Here is a 23166-nt window from a genome sequence, read left to right as displayed (position 1 = left end):
ATGCCCTCAATGACTTAAACCTCATAGTAGGCCCCACTCTTCCAGATACCCACCCCTTCCCATAGCACCAAGCTGAGGCCCATGTGTTTACCACAGCACTTCAGGATGGAAGGTGGAAACTGCAGCGCTGGGCTGCACTTGATCCTGTCTAGCTTCAAGTCTCCTTCCTTTCTGCACCATAGTTTCAGCTTGTGTCCCCATACACTGCAGCCCAGCCTTTATGGGTTTCCAGAAAAGTGAAACTGCCTACATCAGCATCTCCTGAATGACTTAATGATGAGTACATCTCAGACATGGTATAAGTCAGAAGTGACCTGCTCAGGCTCAGGTGTCAACAGATCATACTGGAAAATACCTCTTCAGCTGCGGCCTTGTGTTTAGGTTGGTTGCTGTGACTGGTGTTTAGGTTGGTTGGTGTCTCTGTACCTGTCTGTACACACTCCCTCCTGTTTTAGTCACTCTTCTATGGTTGGTTGGTATCTCTGAACCCGTCTGCACACCCACTCTCCTGTTTTAGTCGCTCTCCTGAGTGGAGTGCATTCACACTGAGCATTGCTGTTGAGGTCTGTGCTAAACAGCGTCCAGAAATGTGGAACAGGATCTACATCTCTTCATCAGTAAGATGTTCTTTAAAAATATTTTTTAGTCAGGGTATTGCTGTGTACCAAAGGAAGACCCCAAGCTTGTGACCTTACTATCATAACCTCCTTAGCCGTGTTTAGAGGTGCATACTGCTGAGCCTGACTAAGAGACAGGGAATCACGTAGAGACTTAAACTCCAGTGCTTGCCCGGCCTTTTTTGAGGTTATGTGTTTTGTCCTTAGCACTGCAGAAACCCAAAGTAAAACCAATGGTAGACCATTTATTATTATCATCAGAAAGCATCAGTGGAGGAGTAGGCCAGTTTCTCCATTCTGAACAAATTTAAGATCTAAGTAGCTGATTTTTTGAATATATGTTGCAAACAAATTTACAGAATTTTACAAAAGTTACTTTAAATTCTTATACTAGTTGATCTTTTATGGAATATTTTTACTGATAATAGTAGGCAGTTTATCATTTCATATGTATGATATTTTCATTGAACCTAAAATTATTATTTATTATCATCAATTATTTGTAGTAAGCCTGGTGTGCTGCAATACTTAAATTTTGAAAGATGGCTCTCCTGTGGTTTTATAATAGACAGGTTTTTTTTTTGTTGTTTCTCTCTCGCACGCACTTTCTTTCTCTCTTTCTCTTTTTAATTTGCTGCTTGTGGTTTCAATTAAGATATAATAAAGAATTTAACTAAAATCTAGTGTTCAGTAGAGGTATAAAGAGATGATTACCCAATAAAGTACTGATGGAATTTTAATGAAGATTACCTTTATCTTAAAATAGTGTATTAGTTATTTTTCTTGGAACTATGACAAAACACTTTTTAAGAAGAGAGATCTTTTTAGCTCCTGGTATAAGAGCAGACATAGTCCATTATCAGAGGCATTTTGGAGAGCCTGCTCCAAGACTGTCTCCAGGGTATGCAAAAAATCCACGAATGTGGTAAAGGCTAGACTTTTTATATCTGAGGGGAAAAATAAGGAAACATATACTTTCTGATGGTCACTTTGTCTTTTACTTCATCTTAAATAATCCTCTCTTAAAATCTTTCTGTCTCCACGGAGGTAGAGTCTTCACACACAGCTACACACTTCCACACTTGTTTACACCTCCCTCATCTCTCCTCCCTCGCACTTCTCTGCACACTCAGCCATGTCTTCTTACGCGCGCGCGCGCACACACACACACACACACACACTCACACACTCACACACTCACACACACACTCTCACACCTCTGCCCAGCCCTTCACACAGCAGTTCTCTGAATAGCTGTACATACCTCCTCTCTCAGCCAAACTCTGGACAATTTATGTTACATTTTCAGGGCCTGACCCATACCTAGAAGACAAAATAAGTCACACAGTTTTTCTCAGGGTAGGGAGGTCACATTGACCAGCCACTGAATAATGCTTAGCTGTGCATGTAACTCTTTCCCAGAAAGGAAGTGACAGTAAAATTCAGGTCTTAAACAATAAACTGTTCGATGAATGAACCTTGAGGTTGGGAGTACGTGCAGAAAGTTCATTGCTAAGAAAACTATGTCTGCCAAAGTTGCTTAAGCTCTGACCTTGAATCAGCAATAAACACCTGGGAAATATTTGTCTCTAGGGACAATCAGATGTTCATCCCCAGGGGCAACCAGTTTGCTTTGAATTTGTCCTGATGTTTAAAATCAGCTGTCTCTGTGACAGACAATACTACTACTTTCTTATGCCAGTCTGAGTAATGAAAAATATCCTAGTATTATTTCTATTCATCAGAATTGCACAGATGAAGCAGAAGTCATCTTTCTGACCTTCCACAGCAAATGTGAGCCCAGCAGATGGAATATTTTCATGAGATAAACACATAAGCAGTGGAATAATACTATTGATAATTGGGAGGCCTGTTCCACAAGAGTATCTTCCAGGGTTCAGGTCACAAGTCCCAGAGCAGTGAAGGGAGCTTAGATAGCGCTCATCTGAGGGAAAAGGCTTACATGCTCTGTTCTTATTCTCCTGTCCCAATTCTAGTTCCTGGCTTTTTCTTTAGCCTAAAAGCTCTCCTTTTCAGGAGGCCTAAAGCAATTTAAAAAAAATTACAAGAGTTACCTCTCATTGGCCAAAAGCACAGTCCTAAAATAAGTGATAAGTCATCAGAGCCCAGTGGCACAGTGTCCATAGGTCTTGGTCAGCTAGAATTGGCAAGCAAAGAATTGGCATGCCTTTCCCAGGGTGCTTCATGCAGCAACTGTGGTTGGACACCTGCAGCTCTGACCTTGTGCCTTGATGTAAAGTTTTAAACTTATGATCCAGTCATAAAAAGCCTTCAGTTTTAACTTGCTCTGAGGTTAAAAAAAAAAAAAAGAGCAATTATGTGCAGTTAGTCTGAGCAAAAGAAACAAAGCAGGCTTTAATGTCTACAGCTCTCATGGGACTGACAACATATCCTAGTATTTTTTTCTATATATCAAGATTATGCAGCTAAATGAGATGTGATCTTTCTGACCATCCACAGATATATGTGCCCACAAGATTGAGATGCAATCATGAGATTACATGAAAGTGCACTGTAATGAGGAGATACTGTGTTGGGGACCAGCTTCAGCAAGGATACCACTTACCAGGATAGGGGTGTGGGGGTTAGAAAAGTTAGGGAGAAGGAACAGAGATAAGAAAGAATCACAGAGACTTAGGATAGTAACTGAGGGCAACTCAGTGAATACTGGATGCTGGATTTTTTCCATATGCCCCAGTACCAAAGGAGGAAGAAAAAGACTGTTTTAACATGACACGAAGGACAACCAGAGCAGGTGCTTCCCCAGTGGTTGAGACATCAGGTCACTAATTCTTGAGAAAAGCATTCTGTTGTTTAGGCACTGAACCCACCCTAGACTAAGTATTCTGAAGGCAGCCACTCTTTAGGCCAAACCTCCTATTTCAAAAGAAGGAGCAGAAGTATGCTTGAATTCTCTAACCTTCAGTCAGTGTGGAGAAGATACACCTCTATGGACCATCTTAATGTCCAAAACACCAAGTAACCACACCCTAGGGCAGGATGTGTACCCACAGTTGTTGTCAATAACTGAACAAGACCTTCAGACAGGGTGGAATAGGCTCGCATATTTGGGCCTCCACAGCTGTGCAAGGGGAATTACAGATGAAAGCAGCGGTTTTCATACAGTCTGTGATCCTCAAGCCTGGGTAAGAGGGCACCATCAGGGGTACTTCCTCTGGTGGACTAACATCTGAATTATCAGTTGTTATAAGCTATAATCGCATCATGGCCCACAATAGCTTGTAACAATCAATCCTGAAAAATAGCCATAGCTGTTTTTAGTGGCACATGAGAAAAATTACAGAGACAAAATTATCTACAGCCAGTGACCCCATAGCCTTACCAAGTAGGGGTCCCCATCAGGGGATTGCTTGTCCGGTAAGTTGGCCTTTTGAATACTAGTTGTCACCTGCTGTATACTCTCAGTCATGGCAGCAGGTATGTGTAGCATCTGACCTCTGCTTCTGTGAGCATGAAGCAGAGGGAAATTCTTGCTTGTGTTACCTCTTTTGAGGGTAGGTTTTCCTTCCTCAGTTAATCATGATCTCCTAGGTGACTCAATCCCCTCCCGTGGACTGTGAAGATTACTCATCACAATAGGGAAGAGCATTTTAATCAGTGAAACAAAGGATGAAGCCACCTTAAATTGAAGTTGGAGTGGAAAAGTTCAAGGAGAAAAGATGTTCGTGAATGCATGTAATCCCAGGACTCAGGAGATTGAAGCAGAAGGATCACAGGCTCCAGGAGAACCATGCTACCCAGTAATAAGCTGAGCATTAAGTTAAGGATTGAGAAGGAAGGCATATGATGTTTGCTATTGTTAGGGATGTCATATGGTTGAAACATTCAAGAAAACCAACTGAAAAACTATCAGAACTAAGTATAAAGTTACCAGGAGGGCCGTGTATGGAATGTTTAGGTTAAAAAGTGAAAACAAAGCTCATATACTATTTGTAAAAGGAAAATATTTACATACTCAGGGCACGAGACCTATGTCTGTCGTCCCAGGGGACCCCAAGATCTAGGCTCATCCAGGCTACATAGTGAGACCATGTTTCTCCCCTCCCAGAAATAATATTATACAACTGGGTTGTTTTTGTTTTATATTGTAAAATATTTTAATATATTCCTGCAGCGTAAAATAAAGTTTTAATACTACTTTGAAAGCATTTACTTTATAATTTTACACCATTCTGACTGGTGTCTGTGTATGGTATCTTTTATAAAGTTTGTTACCATGTTTTATATAATAACTTAAGACAACCACATGTCATAAATATTGGCTTGTTTCTAAAAGAAGTATTATCTGTTCTCACTCACTCTTTCTTCCTCCTGTGCATAGGTCAGTACACCTGTCTTTGTGCCAACAAAAACACACGAGCTGCTTCACCGAATGAGTGGAAAAGGACTGGCTGCCCAATACTGCTTCCCAAGACAACCGTGCATTTTTGGTGACAAGATGGTCTCCGTTCAAATAACACTGAATAATACTTCTGATCGAAAGATAGAAAATATCCACATAGGGGAAAAAAAGCTTCCTGTAGGCATGCAAATGCATGTTTTTCATCCAATAGGTAATTCTCATTTGAAATTTGGTAACTAAATATTTTCATTTTTAAAGCAGATAGTTCCTGAAAAAGATAAAATACATATTGTTTTACTGTGACAGTGACCGTGTGTGTGTGTGTGTGTGTGTGTGTGTGTGTGTGTAAGTATACGCGTGCATGTACTACTGGGTTATATTCCTAGCCATTTTCCTTTTCTTTGACTGAATTTATCATGGAAGAGAAATACATTTCTTTGCCCTTAGTGAATCAGGTCCTAGCGTCCTGACCCAGTAGTGATGAGAGGATGGTCTGAGGAATCAAAACCGCCATCTGTCCCCTCTCTGCATTACCTCCTCTCACCTCTCCTGCTCATTTTTCTTCCTCCCCTCGTCTTAGATAACTTATTGTGTTAAAAGCAGGAAAATCAGTCTGCCTTTTTGAATATAGTATCTCTCAAAGCTCAAAACCCTATCCTGATTCCTTTTACATCCCATAAATTAAAAAGTAAAGGGAACACAGGATGAATACTGTTCTGTTGTCTTCCTGTTCATGCACAGAATAAAGAGCACCCTGTGGTATGTGATTGCATTTATTGTGTTTTTAAATCTTTAATCTATTACTGCCATTTATGAATCAAGATGCTTTCATGCTCAAAAAATAGAAAAGGGAAACCTCATTTTTTTTACAGTAATGCCTAAGATGCAGCAGTAGTGTACCTTGTCTTTGCATGCAGCAGATAGTAGTATCCCTCATCTCTGAATGCAGCAGGCAGTGATGACCCTCGTCTCTGAATGCAGCAGGCAGTAGTGGCCCTAGTCTCCGAATACAGTTGGCAGTGGTGGCCCTAGTCTATGAATGCAGCAGGCAGTGGTGGCCCTCATCTCTGCATGCAGGAGGTATGTGCCACTGGGCCCTGATTACCTCTCACACAGCATGCACTTCCCAGATGCCCATCATAGTTCCAGTGTCTTCTATTGTACCTTGTCATTTTTAAGTATTTTCTTAAAATGTTTAGTTTGTATGAGTGGAAACAATCCTAAGGTGTAGATGGGAGCCAAAATCTCCATTGAAAATGATCTGAGTTTGTGACGGTCTGGGGTGTATACAAGGTACCGGGTGTGATGTGATGGTCTGGGGTGTATACGAGACACCTGGTGTGATGTGACGGTCTGGGGTGTATACGAGGCACTGCATATAGCCCCAGAAGCCTTGCATAAACCCCACGGGAGATGGTGCTACAGAGGGTGTTCTGAGCTATTCGGATTCTATCTAAAAGAAACAAAAAGGGCCTTGAAGTGTCAGCTCCATTTTCTGGCATTTCCTGGGAGTAAACCCTTGGACCAGGACAAAGTCAGTGAGTTTTCCTCCTTATTCTGTTGCACATAACTATTCTGTTTTCTACATATAACTCCCACACTGGGGGACTTCCCATGAGGCATTTTGTAAACAACAACATTTTGTATGTGTGGTTTTGTTTTTTTTTTAACAAGGGAGACAATGGTTTCTAATGCAAAGCCTCGTAGACTTTCATAAACAACCAGGATAAAATGGAGTTAGTCTATTCAGACCTTACCGAATACCAGTATTTTATGCTTTGATAATTAAGAAAATTTAAATAGTACACATTGTCCTAATTTTTACTGGATTATTTTTGCAAATTTGATATGTTGCCATGGAATTACAGAATATGCCAATTTATGATTTTTTTTTTAAATGCCTGCAACCTAACCCTTTTTACCTAGTTTAAAAATTAGTGTAGTTAAGCAGTGTCGAGTAGCTGATGTATGGGTTGTCTGTGTCTGGAAATGTTATCCAAAGGTTAAAACAGTAGAACAGTATTAATGCTTCCTTGGGCTGGCATAATGAGTTGATGAGTTGACCTTCTATTGGCCTATGTAGAATAGAAGAAATAAATACAATAAATTTCATAGTATGACGTTAATGCGGCATTAAAATATGAATGCCGTTGTCTCAGTACTACTTATAGGCTTTTCATTCTGAGAAAAAACTTTATGACTATGGTATTTCATTCATTTTCAGGCATCGATCGAATGCTTTTAAGTTAAAGAATTTTTTTCTGTGTGTGTAACACAGCCCAGACCTGTCACTAATAGATTACAGCCAGTGACAGTGTGTGATTGTATCTAAAATAGCCCTCCAAAGTCATCTGAAGAATGCAGCCAAGCCAAATATTTCCTTTTCAAAGGCATCAAGATGTTTTGTTCATTAAATGTGTGCCCATCTTAACGGACCCGTCAGTATTCTTACTAGTCACCAGTGTGTTTGAGTTTACCTTTAAATCCCAGGATTTTGCCTTTCCATTAGTGGGTAGCTGGATGCCTTGTAAGAATATTAGAACTTATTTGCCTAGTTTTCCAAAGAGATTAAGAATATAAGAGAATTAAGAGGTGGCTGAGAAGACATAAGGACTAGCACTAGACTATTTCCATTGCACAACAGCAAGTCCAGAAATAGTGTCCAGATATTGTAAAAATACATTATATGAATAATTTTTGCTAATTATTTTGTTTTTGAAACATTCATATAGTAAAACATGCCATTGATCATGAACTGTCCTCCAGAATTAGCACATCACTAAGCTCACAGCTCATTATCATAATACTCAGAACCAAGCAGTGCCAGAGTGCTAACAATGGAGCACCTTGAGACCTATCACTCCCTCAATATGAAGTACAGGAGTTCTGAATTGTGAGTGCAGTCGTGTTTGAGAGGTGACAGAATTTGCTACCCACTGTGGTGTATGATACAAACAAGACCAAGCCACAGTGTGTTTATAGTGCAGAAGAATGAGTTAGGGGTTCACTAAAGGATAGCCAGGACACGACTCAGAAGTAGAATGCTTGTTTACTTGGGCCCCGTCTTCTGCTTGGGAAGGAGAAAAGACTAAGCAATAAGACTAACAGCTGTGAGCTGATGACAGTGTGCAGCTCTAGAAAAGTGTGTGTGTGGGGGGGGGAGATATTATATGGAAATGATAATGATAAAAAATGATAAAGAAACAATGATCGCCAAAGATTTAAGAAGCAGGTCTTGCAGTGGCTTAATAGGTGTCCAGTAAAATGTAAGTTACATAAGCAAATGAAATTCAAACTAGAGTCAGCAAAACCAATAACTTTTTTTTTTTTTTAGTTTTTCGAGACAGGGTTTCTCTGTAGCTTTGGAGCCTGTCCTGGAACTTGCTCTGTAGACCAGGCTAGCCTCGAACTCAAAGAGATCTGCCTGCCTCTGCCTCCTGAGTGCTGGGATTAAAGACGTGTGCCGCCACCACCCGGCTTAAACAAATAACATTTTAAAATGTGTCTCAAACACAGGTCGTCTTGAGCCTGTGAGAAATAAATATAATTTTTTATATAGCAGCTTATTGAATTATTCTTTGTCCTGTATCTACCTTCATTTCTGTTTGTGGTGAGCATTAAGGGGCCAATCCTACTTATCAGCAAACCCTAGATGTTTGTCTACTGAAGTAAGTGTACTTGCTAAAATACAATGGTATGATGTACCTGAAGCAGATAGGTGGCTATAAATGTGTTGTCTTATGTAATTGCAACTATTGTAAAAACTTTGAGCAAAGTGAAATGTGCCCTACTTATATGTTCATACATATTTAGGGTGTCCTATGATTCTAAGATATCTTAAGTAGAATGAAAATGTGTAATTTTTGTCTTGTTTTTTTTTTTGCCACCCCCACCCAGGAAAAAAAACAGTATTATATCTTCATATACTTGTTTCCCATACTTGGTTAGTTGATTGAAGCTTCAGAATTTTCAAATATATATAGTGCCACTTTATTACTTTTCAAGACAGCTGAACCCAACCAATAATTTCACCCTGCTAAGTCCCTGGGTAGTGCAGTTAGACCTGTTTTTTCTAGTGATACCAGCTCTGTTGGTGAAGTGGTCACAACTTAATGCCATCATCCCAGTTTACTTCAGCTTGCATTTTAAGTTGGGTTTTTTAAATCATTGTTTAAATTTATTTTATTATATCTAAGTATTCAGCAGTTTTGAGTGTATGATCTTTTATGCATTTCAAAAGCTCAACAATTTCCGTGTGTGAATTCTAGTCCAGCTTGAACTATATAGAGTTCAAGACCAGCCCAGGCTACAGAGCTAGACTCTGTATTAAGAAAAAAAAAAGACAAAACAAAAATGTCGACTGCCTATGTAGATGAAGATAGTCTAGGAAATGTGTGTCTCATTTCTCAAAAGAAGTAGTACCCAACACTCTCAGTCATCAGGGAAATGCAAATTAAAACTGCTTTGACATTCTACCTCCCTCAGTCAGAATGACTTCATCAGGACAGTGTGGCAGGGCGCGGAGAGAGCACTGTGCACTGCTGGGGTGTGAGTGTGTGCAGCCGATGTGAAAGCCAGTGTGTCCTCAGAAAACACTACTGCAGGACTCGCCACCTGCTCACTGCAGAAGCGCTTACACATACATGGTTTCCTGCACTGTTCGCAGTAGCCAAGAAGTAGAACGAGTCTAGATGCCTGTAAACAGAAATGAGGACATACATACAATGGAATTTTTCTTATCTGTAAAGAGAAATGGCAGAACATCTGTAGGAAAACGGATGAAACTAGAGATTATTACATTAAACAGAAGATTCATATCTCTGGTTTGTACTCATTTGGAGAGTGTGTGTGTGTGTGTGTGTGTGTGTGTGTGTGTGTGTGTGTGTAGATCATGACCGAAAGGGGACTGTGGGTGGAGAAGAAGAAGAGATCTCTTAAGAGATGTCTTGGACCTCACAGATGGACTCTAATCCAATCAAACTGTTGTTCTCATGAGAGGAGGAAGTTTAGATAGACCCCAGACCCATCTTAGCACCCAGAGAAAGCCATGAAGAGACAGCCATCTGCAAACCAAGGAACATGATATAGGAAGGAAGCAACACCACCTATACCTTTATCTCAGAAATGCAGCCTTCAAAATCATAAGAAAATAATGCTTTGTTTCTTAAAAAGAAAAAGAGAAATATCTTGGTTACTTTTCTATCACTGTGCCAAGCACCATGACCAAAGCAACTGTAAAGCAAAACTTTTAATGTGGGGCTAACAGTTCAGAGCATAGTAGAATCCATGGTTGTCACAGCAGGGAACATGGTAGCAGACAGGCGAGCAGTGCTGAGAGCTAGCATCTTATCCCCAAGTTGGGGGCAGAGGAAGAGAGTATGAACTAGGAATGGTATGGGCTTTGGAAACCTCGAAACCCATCCCTAGTGACGTACTTTCTTCAATGAGGCCACACCTCCTAATCCTTCTCAAACAATTCCACCAACAGGGAACCAGATATTCAAATATATGAGTCTATGGGATCATTCTCATTTAAACTACAGCAGGAAAAGGCAAGGGAATTGAATAGAATTTAATATGCAGTAGAATTTATGTGAGATGAAAACAGGAGGCAGGACTGTTTAAAGAATTGAAGAAAAAGGCAATGAGAAATGGATGGACCAATATGTTGACGTGAATGCATGAAAAATATGGTAACCCCCAACACTGATATAGCTGCTTAAACAATGGACTTTAAAAATAAGGAAAAAAGATTCTCAAACAAATAGGTATAGTGTGTTCTTTGGAGAATGCTCAGAGTTAACTTGGAAGAATGTAACTTCAGCGACATGAGTTTATAGTTTCCTTTAATATTCTTAGTTTAAATTCTCTTACAAGCCACCACTAAATTTTATTTATCTATCTATTTATTTATTTTCAAGACAGGGTTTTCCTGTAGTTTTGGAGCCTGTCCTGGAACTAGCTCTGTAGACCCAGCTGGCCTCAAACTCGCAGAGATCCGCCTGTCTCTGCCTCCCGAGTGCTGGAATTAAAGGCCTGTGCCACTACTGGCGGCTGTTACTCATTTATTCATTTATTCATTCATTCATTCATTTATTTATTTATTTGGTTTTTGAGGCAGGATTTCCTTGTGTAGCTCTGGCTGTCCTGGAACTTACTTTGTAGACGAGGCTGGCTTTGAACTCACAGAGGTCCACCTGCCTCTGCTTCCCAGGTGCTGGGATTAAAGGTGTGCGTCACCATCACCTGGCTAAATCTGTCCTTTTTTTTAACCAAAGATGGCATGAACATGTAGTGTTTTCTTTAACTCTTTCACATCCTCCGTGTTTTCATATCAAAATTTCCCTCTTCCCTAGACTCTCTGGAGCCTGAGAGGTCTGTCACTGTCTCAGTGGGTATTGACTTCTGTGATTCGACACAGACTGCCTGTTTCCAGCTGTGGTAAGTTCAGTTGTTCTTCTGTTTTTATACTGCCTGGAAGACAAAACATTTAAGCAACTGTTTTTGTTTGACAGTGCCTTGGAATGTTGCTGATGCGTGTGTACTGTTTGGTACTGTTGTTAGTTGGTCTTACACACCTGCCTTTACTGCCTGCCATATGCAGCTGAAATCCATGGTTTGTTGGTTAAAGGACAAGGCTATTGTTAATTTATTTCTTATTTTAATACTATAGTCTTAGAAAATTCAGAGAAATAAACAGTTTAATAATATTACTGAATAGCCCAGAGAAGGTTCTTTTTGAGGCAAGATGTCAGTTTGAGATACAGCGAGTTTCTTGAGGAGAATATTGATTCTAGACCCATACGCTTTCCTCCTTTTACAAACTGAGTATATTTACAGAGTTGGTTAAGATGTCATACCAAATGTTGCCGCAGTCTTTCCGTTTGAGGCTTTACTGCTTTCATGTGGCGTGTTTATGCTGATGAGCTCCAGAACAAAGCTGGTGCAACTTAGTTACCCTTGAGTTCCTTCTTAGGTTTTTCTGATTCAGGGCGTGACTTGGTTTTTAGTGGAAGTTTCTTGTTTTTCTTTAAAAATTGAAATATTTTATGTTTCTGAATTTTAGCTAGCTTAGGATAGAATTTGTCATGATTTCAATTTTACAAGTAAGGACAGAAACCTTTAAAGTAATTGTGTAGATTAAATGTAGCAAACCTTTCTTTGTCATTTTCCCAGGAACTCTGGCCCAGTGTTATTTCTTTTATTGCCATGAGCCAGCAGTGATGAATATGAACAGTGCGGTGTGCACATTGATTTTATGCAGATCATCACCTTTATGTTTTGGGAGGTCTGCTTTATTAGTGATATATAAAAACTGATTACTTTTCTCAACATTGCCTAGTAATTGTTTATTATTTTTCTATTAGACAAACAACACAGATCAATATTACTGAACACAGGCTATGAGTAACACCACTCTAAATAGATTTGCTTCCAACACCAGAGGTATATTCATTTTAATGATCTCAACAATGTGAACCCAATGACAAAACTTGTACATCAAATTAGACCAAAATTAAAACCTAAAATACTCCTTTATCTTACCAATTTATAATCAGGTGTGCTCTTATTTTTCCATTTTTTTCTTAATTATAAAGACTTCTTTTATAGTGTTTTGGACCACATTTGTATTTTGTCTTCTACAGTTAGCCAAGACCTTTTAGGGAGAAATACACACTGTAGTGTTGATTTTTATCCTATATTAAGTAGTATTCTTTCAATGTCTCTTAAATTAGTTTTAGAAAAATGACAAATGTATCTCACATAACAATTAACTATCTGTTATAAACACATTAATATATTTTCTGCAGTGAAGGTGCAAATTACTAAGTTATTTTATATTTCATCTTTCACAAAAGCATGCAAAATCAAAAATTATTTTCTGTATGTTTCAAAAAGAGCACTTTGTCTTACATCAAGTGTAATTGATCCTGAAGCAGTGTAATCACAATTACTCACTTTCTTAATTGGCCTGCCCAAAATCAGAAAATGGAAACCGATCGGCAGTGTTTCAATCAATAGCTTCATAGTAGTGCTAGTGGGGGTAGGGAGATGTGGTAATGGGTAGATCAATCGGTCTTCGGTGCCAGTCCCTGACTGTGCCTTTTGCATAGTAAATGGCACCTTTTGCTGTAGTCGCCTTGATAGTTCTCAGTAGAAAGAAGGAGAAGAGTAAGTGTGGCTGGTATTAAGGTTTTTGTTTTTTGCCTGAAATACATTATATGAATCAATATGTCAGAATGCGGTAATAAGAGCATGTTTGATAACAAGCCTTTGGAAATGCCGAGAATGCGGACTGCAGCGTTCAGGTCTCTTTCTGTCCTGAGAGGGGTGAGGACCGGTAGAGTGGTGCTGCTCTACTCTACAGTGAGCAAGACGATGGGGTGCGACAGAAAGTGATAGGCATACTTAGTCTTATGTATTTTATAGCAACTCCCTTTTACATTGTATTTCCAGTCATTACCAAAATAAATTCTTGATTAAAATATATATCAATTGATCTATGAAATGAATACTGCATAAACAAGTCCCCATCCTGGTGCTGAGAGGGTAGGACTGTACCAAGGATAACACGTTGTGGGTTAAGTTACCTACAAGACAGCGCTTCACCACTGCTTTTGTCCAAAATCCACTAAAAAGAAAAATCCATTCTTTAGAGGGTAAGCGTATAAAGAGAGAGAGACAGAGGGAGAAAAGAGACAGAGAGAATGCCATTTGCTGACCGGTCAGAAATTGTGAAGATTATTGGGCGTTAGGAAACAAATAGGAGCAGCTGAGTACTCAGTGACCACACACTCCTGTGAGAGGCAAATGTGGGGAAAGCAAGCTCGCAGTGGTGTGTGAGAAGGGAAGTTAGCAGGCTCCAGGAAGCCCCTGGGAGTTAAAGAGCTACTAATTCCAGCCTCAGCCCCTCTGGTGCAGACATTGGCTGAGGCCTGAGGCACCATTGCAGGAACAGTGAGGCAGACTGGAAGGACTGTCTGCATGTGAGGGCCACAGGCGCGCAGGGCTCAGTTGTTTTCAGGGAAGCAGAATGGTGAGGGATGGATGAAGTGCTGTTGTGCCCTAGAAGGGAAAGCAGCCTCAGTATGTGCTGCCCTCCTGCCTCCTCGGTTTATGTCACTGCTCCGTGTCTCACTTCATGAACCCCATATCCCAGTCTCTACCATGATAGTAATTGCTAGCATTTGTTAAGTACTTAGAATATGCTCACTGCTGCTCCAAACACTTACAGGTGTCCATTTGTTTAATTTCCACATTGGTCCTTAACTTATTATTGTCCCCATTTTACAGGGGGGGGGGGCACATTTTAATTGAGGCATTGGAGAAAGATGTCTTAGCTAATGTATAGTAGAACTAGCTGTATTCTGTTACGAAAACAGCTGCACAGTCAGGGATGACCAAGCTTTGGAGAGAGCTGAAAACTGCAATGGAGAAGAGAAGGCTGAAGATGGACACAAAGCCCGGAGGGACTGTGAATGGGGCAGATACGTGGTAGAATGGACACAGCTGACTACAGATTGGTGCTCTGGAAGACGGGGCCAGGAACTAACTGGAATAGAGAACAGAAACACGGGACAGGAGACTAGGAAATAAAGGAGACATAGAAGAAGAGAAAAAGAAATAGCTTATAGAAAAGCAGTTTCCAAAACAAATATCAAATTGAAAGTCTTAGCAAAGGACAAACAAGACGAGAGTGAAAGATTCAGAGTGACCACATTCTGCTGAGAACTCCAACATTATCCCAATAGCCTCTACAGTTAAAATGAAAACAACAACAGCAACAACAAAACCCAGCTTCCCGAAAAAAGAACAATGCAAACTGGGCATGGTGGCGCACTCCTTTAATCCCAGCACTTGGGAAGCAGAGGCAGGCAGAGCTCTGTTTGAGGCCAGCCTGCTGTACATAGTGAGTTCCAGATAGCCACGGTAGTCACACAGAGGAACCCTGTCTCAAAAAAAGAAAAAAGGGAGAGAAAAACAATGCAAAAGTAGTGAGATTTCTCTCAGAACTCAGCGTTTAAAATATAAGACTTTTGATACACATTCTCTTCAGACAAGCAGGGATTCTGTTTGCTACTTACAGATTCTTTGTGAGAGAGTCACTCGAAGGCCGGGCGGTGGTGGCACATGTCTTTAATCCCAGCACTCGGGAGGCAGAGGCAGGCGGATCTCTGTGAGTTCGAGACCAGCCTGGTCTACAAGAGCTAGTTCCAGGACAGGCTCCAAAGCTATAGAGAAACCTTGTCTCGAAAAGCCAAAAAAAAAAAAAAAAAAAAAAAAAGTCACTCGAAGAAATTTATCTTTTAAGTCTGATACAGAAAAAGACAGAAGAGAGGGGGAGCAAAGAGTAGAGAGCTCCACAGTGTTGGTGTGTGTAAATAAGTATTGATATAATATCAAAAATAGTGTCATCATCAACCAAACCCAGAATCTCCACATGGACCAGTGTGCGAAGGAGTGAATACCTCGTCCTTCTTGTCGTGTGTTTAATTGATTGATGGCAAACAACAATTTAAATAGGGTTTAAAATAGTAAATATTGTCACTAAGATCATGGATACCCCCAAGGAAGGGAGGAAACAAAGGAGTTGTTAAAACTTGGGTCTTTTTAAATTGCACTGGGAATAAGTGTGCTAGATGGAAAACTGAATAATACAGCTGGAGGGGAGGGAGGGCATACCTGCCTGTGTGCACCTCTTCCTGAGGAGACCTGGCTAGAGTGCTAACAGCAGGCCAAGGGAACGATTGCCACCTGTGTTATTGGGGAGCCAGCGTGTTTTCTGGGGTCACTTACAGAATCACAATTGAGGGGTCACTGACTCAGGCGCTAGGGTGATGCAAGATCAGCTGAAGCCTAAAAGTCCTCCCGCCGCATTGCTGGAGCTCCTGCTCAACTTGTGGGGAGCTCTTCCCCCAGCAGGTGGCTGCTTGTAGAACTTGAGAGCGGAGCCCTGTGACTCTTGTAACTTTCTGAGCCCCTTAAGTTTCTTTAGCTTCCTAAGCCTTGGAATTTTGTTTGCTCCCTAAGACGTACAAGCTTCTCCTCCTTCAGGAGTAGTTCCAGTGTAGTCCTTACCCACTAGCTTTCTCAAGTCACGTCACCTTTATTAAACAGCTAAAGCCTAAAATTCAACTATTGATAACATCCCTACCAGAGAGAGGATGGCATAGAAACTAAAGGAAAGAATGGCATGTATGTTCATATGGTCGGTGTACTAGAGAGAATAAAAGTGGTTGTGGAATGTATTGTTAAAAAAACTGAGCTGGTGTTACTGAAGAAAAAGGAGACCAAGATTGGAAAGAGAAAGTAAAAGAAGAGATTTTCAGGAATTTAAAGTAATACATTGTATACTTTTCTAGTGTATTGGGATGTTTAGATGAAGTTAATTCTTTTATAGAAAAATATGAATGAGAATAAAAAGACTAACTGTATTAGAACTTCACAGAAAGCAGCCCTATAATTGAAAGTTTCCTAGAACAAATCACCTGAGCCCTTTCCCATGGCTGTGTCCCTGATTCTCAGACCCCAAAAGATAACCCACAAGTAGCACATTGCTTGGGTGGTAAATTGGCTGATATCTGATCCGTGCACGTTATCCATGCCCATGAGAGTACCAGAGCCATCCTCTCTGAGTCAGAAAGGGTGAGCGATATGCTTTCAAAGGTGCTTCCTGTTCTGATGGAAGTTGTAGCAGGTATAAGAAAGACCCCCAAAGCAGAATATTGCTAGGATTATTAGCTCCCAATATCTTGGAATCAAAAGAAAAGCCATTTAATGAGTTTCTAAAGGTGTTATAGATTTCTGGGCTACAGAGTGTAACTTTTCTGAAAGCCTTTAAAGAATATGCAGAGTATTTTAAGATAGGAGAAAGACAGACGTTCTCACACAGATTCTTTATGTTCAGCATAGCAGCTGAATATAAAACTTTCCAAGGAATTCAGCATATTTCTGAAGTTAAACTGGAAAGCAAGATGTAAGGTCAAAATATTTTTTTAAATGAAGAGAAGTCTTTTTATAAATGTTGGAGTATTTATTAAGGCCACAAACACATTTTCATTGGCATTATGGACACATCTCTTAATGAGTTAGCCATCCTTTCCATTGGGCTGGATGTTTTTGTCTGTGTTCTCAGGCTAACCCTTCATCTGGTGCTTAGTCATCAGTAAGACCTTGCTCTAGCCAGGCTTTGGGGGTGCACACCTTTAATCCCAGCACTTGGGAGGCAGAGGCAGGTGGATCTCTGGGTTTGAGGTAAATCTGGTCTACATAGTAAGTTCCATGACAGCCAGAATTACACAGAGAAACCCTGTCTTGAAAAACCTAAAAAGGAAGAAGAAGAAAAAAGATGATGATCTAGCAGGAGCCCTTGTCTGCCTTTCACGGCTCCTTTCATCTCCTGCTCAGGAAGCTCCATGCCTTCCATGCTTCTCTGGTCACTCTCTACTGTTTTTTGCACCTCTCTGCCCTGTGTTCCCCTCCTATCTGACCATCTTGCTGACATGAGCATTAGCCTCCCTGCGGATCTGGCTTCCCTTTGGAGCCACCCTTCCTCTGTCTCCACTAGTCCCTTTCCCCTGTTGTCCACAGGCTTGCACCACACCCCTCTCGGGGTGTCCTCTTTCTCCTTGTCATCTTCTTTTCTTGCCCCCTCCTAATTTGCATTTTTAATTGTCTCCTGGACACCTCAGATATAAGATAATTAAAGCCAAGTTATTTTGTGTGGAATCCAGATTCCTCTTCAATGTGCCATCATTCACCCTGTTGTTCTCAGTGTAAAGTTCAAAGACTCTGTCCATCCGTCACTCAGTCTGTCTCTTCTAATTTCCCATTGTAAATGCTTCCCAACTCAGAGAAGTGGGCTTTGAGGCCGAGACACTTGGCTATGTGTCCCTTGGCCATGTTGATTAAATTCTTTTGGGGGTTTTTGGTTTTGGATGTTACCGGCACTCAAGCCCAAGGCCTTTATCATGCCAGCAAGCACTCTATCCCTGAGCCACACCCCCAGCCTCTCCAATGTTCTTCCTGTGTCATAGGCTCATTGTTCAGATTTAATGAGTAAAATACACAGTAAATGCCAAGAGCACCTGCCGCCTCCACCAGACTCCAGCGATCTCCCCAGCTGGTGCTCTCTCCTCCCCAGTTTCTAGGTTACAGAAGGGATCAGTGCTTAATGTCCCCAATGGTTTGTCATTGCTTAAAGAAACATTGAAAGTGGACTAGAGAGATGGCGTAGTGGTTAAGAGCACTTGCTGTTTCTTCCAGAGGACCTCAGTTCCGTTCCCAGCACCCACATCAGGTGGCTCCAGGGGACCTGGTGCTGTTGTCTGGCCTCTTGGGTACATGCTTACACAGACAGAAATAGAAAGGAATCTTTAAAAATTAAACCTGGGAAGTGTTTTGTGTTGGTTCTGTGAATAGAGTACTTGGCCATGCGTGTGTCCGCACACTTCAGTGAAGAGGCCAGATGACACCCATGAGCTGCGGCTCTCCATAGAAAAGTGGCGTGAGTGGGCGTACTGTCTAGAAAGCCCTCTGCTCTGTGCCATCGGCCTTGTCCATGCTCACCATTCCCGAAACACAAGCCTAGGTGCAAGGTTTTCTCTCCTCCCTCCACTCCTGCTGAACATACCAGCTGGGGTGTACCTTTTCCACACAGCCTAGCACACATCTGGACATTCTGAACACAGGAAGTTTTGCTCCATACCCCCGGACTTGGGTTAGGGTCCAGTGTCGCAGTAGATAAGATCACAGCTTTGTTTAGGAAATGTTGGCTTAATACATAAACAGGCCTTACTGGTCTGCCTTGAACAGTTCATTTGTGGGAAAACTTAAGGTAGCTTACATGAATAGATTGTCTGAGAGTGGGGAAGCAGTTAGTAAGCTTAGTGGTGGAGCACTGTCTAGTATGTTTCAGGCTCTAGGTTTGGCCCCTAGCACCAGGAAGAAAAAATCAGTAGTAACATAAATGTAAGTGGATTTCATGTCTCTTCTTCTGTTTTTCCTTTCTCACCCTAACTTCATCTAATAACATGTTGTATCTAGGACAGCCACCTCCTAGCCACCTTCCCTTGCCCATTGCCATTCAGTCCCTCTGTAGGCAACTCAGGAAGCTTTTGCTTCCCTGCCTCAGAAGAAGGAACAGATTTGGTTGGCTCGTTTGCCCATCACTTCATCATCATGTTCCCTCTTCAACTGGAATATAAAAGTGGTACCTGGAGATTCAGCAGCCATCTGGCAACCATGAGGAAAGCCAGCATCCTGTGGGTGGTGGAGTGGAAAGCTAGAGAAATCTGGGTCCTTGGGGGTTTCTTTAGCCACTTAATGAACTTGTGACTGTAACTCCAAGACTTGTATTCTAGACAATAAACACCTGCTTCACAAGAAACTCTTTGCTGGATTTCCTGCTTATCTGCAGTTCAACGCACTCCTAATCGGCAGCTCTCATCAGCTAACCCCAACTGCCTAACTTGGACATCTCTAAACCGAGTCTAGTGAAACAATTACACTCTGTGTTGTTTTCTATCTAACACTAGAAACACAGTGACTTCATCCTGTCAATTGAAACAACTTTCATGTCAGTGAATGACACAATTAGAATATAATGATTTTAGTTAAAAGGGAAGTTTGGAGCTGGCAAGCGGACTCAGTTGGTGAAGGAGTAAGACAGGTGCCCTGAGTCGGATCTCTGCAAGGCACATAAAAGTGGAGAGAGAGCCAATTCCTTACAGTTGTCCTGTGACGGGCGCACTTTGGCATGCATGTGTATGCATGTGCACACATGCGCGCACACACACACACAACTTAAACACACTAGATAAATAAAGAAGCAAATGTTCACTGTTTATTTTATTGCAGATAAAGAATAAATAACAAAAACCAGCTATGGTGGCATATACTTGTAATTCCTATACTTGCAAGGTAGAAGTAGGAACATGAGGAGTTGAAGGCCAGTCTGGCCTGCAAAAAGACCCTATCTCAAAAAAAACAAAACAACAGAATGAAGACTAAAGTGCTGAGGGGCTGGGGGTGTAGCTCATTTAATAATGTACTTTGCATACAGGAACCCTTGGGCTGTCCTCAGTACTGCGTAAACCCAGCGTGGTGGCACAAGCTATAACCAGCTCCTGGAGGTGGAAGTTGAAGGGTCAAAAGTTCAGGTTTAACTGTTTCTGTTAAACTGTGCAGTGGTTCAATGTATGATTTTTTTAAGCATTTGGTCATCTTTGAATTTTTTTTTTCCTTAGCACCAAGGATGATTGCTTCAACGTCAACATTCAGCCTCCTGTTGGGGAACTGCTTTTACCTGTGGCCATGTCAGAGAAAGACTTTAAGAAGGAGCGAGGTGAGAGGTGACTGCAGTTTGCTAGAAAGTTCTTCACTAAACAGTAGGTGCCTGTGCCTCACAGGCCCTGGGGTTTCCATGCATGCCCAGCCAGCAACAGGCAGCACACAGTCTTCCCATTGGCTCTAATGTACTCAGACTTTAAAAGTGCATGTTTCTGTATATTCCTGGCAGGGCTGAAAATCAGTGAATATGTCTTTACAATAATAGACTGATCCTTAGTCAGTTGTTCAATTCTAAGAGTTGTTTTTTAGCCTCATGCTGTTCTTGTGTGTTTTAACTTCCAGGAACTAGAGACTCACTCATGTTCTTTCTAGCACTGCAAACCTCAGGTCTGCGTATGTTTGTAGGTTGTTACAAAGTTGTCTTTCCGTTTCCTAGTGTGCTTTTATATACACAGTAACACTACCCTCCAGAACCAAGTCCTAATTATACTATTGAAAACCTCTATTTTCTTTTGACTGAATTTTATTAAAGAAATACTTTGACTAAATTAGGTGTGAAAGATTTTTAAATATACACCAAAGAAAATATTGTAGCAGACTGTAGGTATTAATATTGTACTTGTCCAGAGTCAAGCATACTTTCTAATAAAAATGAGGGTCTCTTTCTGTATGGATACAGGGGAAACACTGATTTTAGATACTTAGTACAGCATTTCCTTAAATTCTGTCATCAGCAGTGTGTAAAAGTTTATGTGAGCCTAAAGAATTTTCCTCTGGAGGGTGTAATTAGAGATCCTTTTATCTGGAGGCCATTCAGTCCTAGCCATCAGTCTTCCAGGAAGTACTGCGCACACAAGACCCCAGCCAAGGAGAGCTCATGCTTCCTGGCTTATTTCACTCCAGTCCTGGCTGGCTGTGGGTTCAGAGACACCCGTTACAGAAGTGCCCCACCACGGAAACCTCAGATGACACTGTCAATATAGAATCTTTTCCCATTCAGACCTTGTCACGTGATTTTTTTAAAAAGGGATAACTAAATCCAGCTTTGCATTTGTCTTCTTAAAAGTTGAGTATTACTGTAGAAGAAATTACCTCTGTGGCTTTCTTTTTCCAATGACAAATGAATTGATTCTCATGTTTGCTGTTCTGCCTTTTGCTGGCTAAAGCCTGCCTCTGCCTTACATCTGCTCAGCAAAACCAGGTGAGTGGCGCACCAGGGAGGAAGGTGCCCATTGTAGGGGATAGCCTGCCTGCCTGCCTTCGGGACGCAGCTCGTCTGCACTGCAGATCACTGCATGCCCTTGCTCTCTCTCGGCTTTTGTTTAGAATACTTGCGATTTCAATCAGATGTTTTGTACTCTGCTGTGACTGAGGGATTTTTCGCTGACTAACCATACAGAACCGCAAGTGCACGAGAGAGGTGCACATGGAGACTAGCCGCCGTCCTCTGTGGGCTTGTTGCCAAAATTCCTTTTTCTTCTGCCATTTTACTCCTATGGTTGTTGATTATTTGTCTGAATAAATCTGGCAGCTGTTTGCTATGTTTAATAGAGCAGAAAGGCTACTCTGAATAAAGCTATTTGAAAATGTGTTTATATGAAGTATTTGTAAATCCTCGAGGTCTCTTGGCGTTTCTGTATCATTCGCTCTGTCTTCCTGAATTCACCCTTTGATGTGGGACTTGATGCTGGCAGATTCACCACAGGCTTTTTCAGTACCATCTCTTTAGTTTCGGGTTTCGGCGGGTTTGCTAATAAAGGTCTCAGTCCACAACTTTACACATGGATTAGTGAACCTGCTCCAGGAAGGGGGCTAAGCGTTCACAGAAGACCCCTTAAGATGGCTCACCAGAGGGAAACCCTAACCCAAAATGAAAATCACTTGTTTAATATTTTGTCAGTATAAAGTGCTAAAAGGTAAGATGGAAGTAAATTGAGGAAACGTGCGTACATTTTGTTACATCCTAGTTTTAAAACCTGTTTTTACCTTGATGAGTGCACTTACATAACTAGTATCTCATTTTACGGGACCTATTTTTAAGATTTAAAAAGCACATTAAGTGTATTCATTGGGATTTAATTTAAAAATTAAAAAGAAGGAAAGGAGGGGTATGGTTTTATTTTATTCCAAAGATATACAAAACTGAAAGTATGCAAAATATTAGAAGCGGTCTCAGCAGACATGCTGCATTCATATTCCTTAAAGCAAAGCTGTGTTCAGCGCCCCACCTGCCCGTCATCTTCTCAGTTGCTGAACTCGTGTGGTCAGAACAACGGGTGTGGGCCAGGGGCTCAGTCAGACTGTGCTGGCCTGTCCTGTATGTTGAAAGTGTTATAGTATTCATATTATTGAGCCTTTGATGGACGTGTGATTTATTTGTTACGAGTTTGGGGCATTGGAGATAGCTGTGTGTGAGAGCCTTTCAATACTAGGAAGTATACTTAAAAATGGGTTCTGTTTCTTTAGTTTTCCTTTCAAAGACTCAGGCCAGTGATCTATTCCAGGCTGCCTGCTCTGCATCATTCTCTTCCTGTCGTTTAAATTACAAATCTAAAATTTAGAAAAATCTTTTCAAATAAGATTTCATTGCATTCCTTGATTTTCATTTTAGCTATTAATTTCATCCGATAAGCCTAGCCTAAATTAAATCTTGTCTTATATCTTGAACAAAATGTTGTTAAGTTCCAATGAAGCCCAGCCCTTCCCTCTGACAACTTAAGTATTTCCCTGAGCCTTTGCTTTTATACATGTGTGGGCAAACATTAATGATCACCATGGCATATTTTTCTTTCTTGTTAATTTGTGAATACCAGATACATTTTCATTAAGCAAAATCTCTGGTTTAAGAAAGAAATCTAGAATGCTTGCTTAATT

At 41.0% G+C, this 23166-nt stretch overlaps 1 protein-coding gene across 2 annotated transcripts in view; it reads left to right on the top strand.

Moving 5' to 3' along the window:
• Ap3b1 (adaptor related protein complex 3 subunit beta 1) overlaps positions 1-23166 on the top strand; it is a 201626-nt gene that overhangs the window by 164820 nt on the left and 13640 nt on the right. For both annotated transcript variants that reach the window (XM_005356483.2, XM_026783761.1), the window contains exons 23-25: positions 4981-5212; positions 11358-11442; positions 20250-20347. In XM_005356483.2, the coding sequence (XP_005356540.1) occupies positions 4981-5212; positions 11358-11442; positions 20250-20347 (415 nt within the window). The remainder of the gene's footprint in view (positions 1-4980; positions 5213-11357; positions 11443-20249; positions 20348-23166) is intronic.

Source organism: Microtus ochrogaster, chromosome 19 (assembly GCF_000317375.1).
Source record: "Microtus ochrogaster isolate Prairie Vole_2 chromosome 19, MicOch1.0, whole genome shotgun sequence".
Taxonomy (NCBI): Eukaryota; Metazoa; Chordata; class Mammalia; order Rodentia; family Cricetidae; genus Microtus; species Microtus ochrogaster.
Note: the sequence above shows the minus strand (reverse complement) of the source record. Positions and strands in the feature narration are given on the sequence as shown.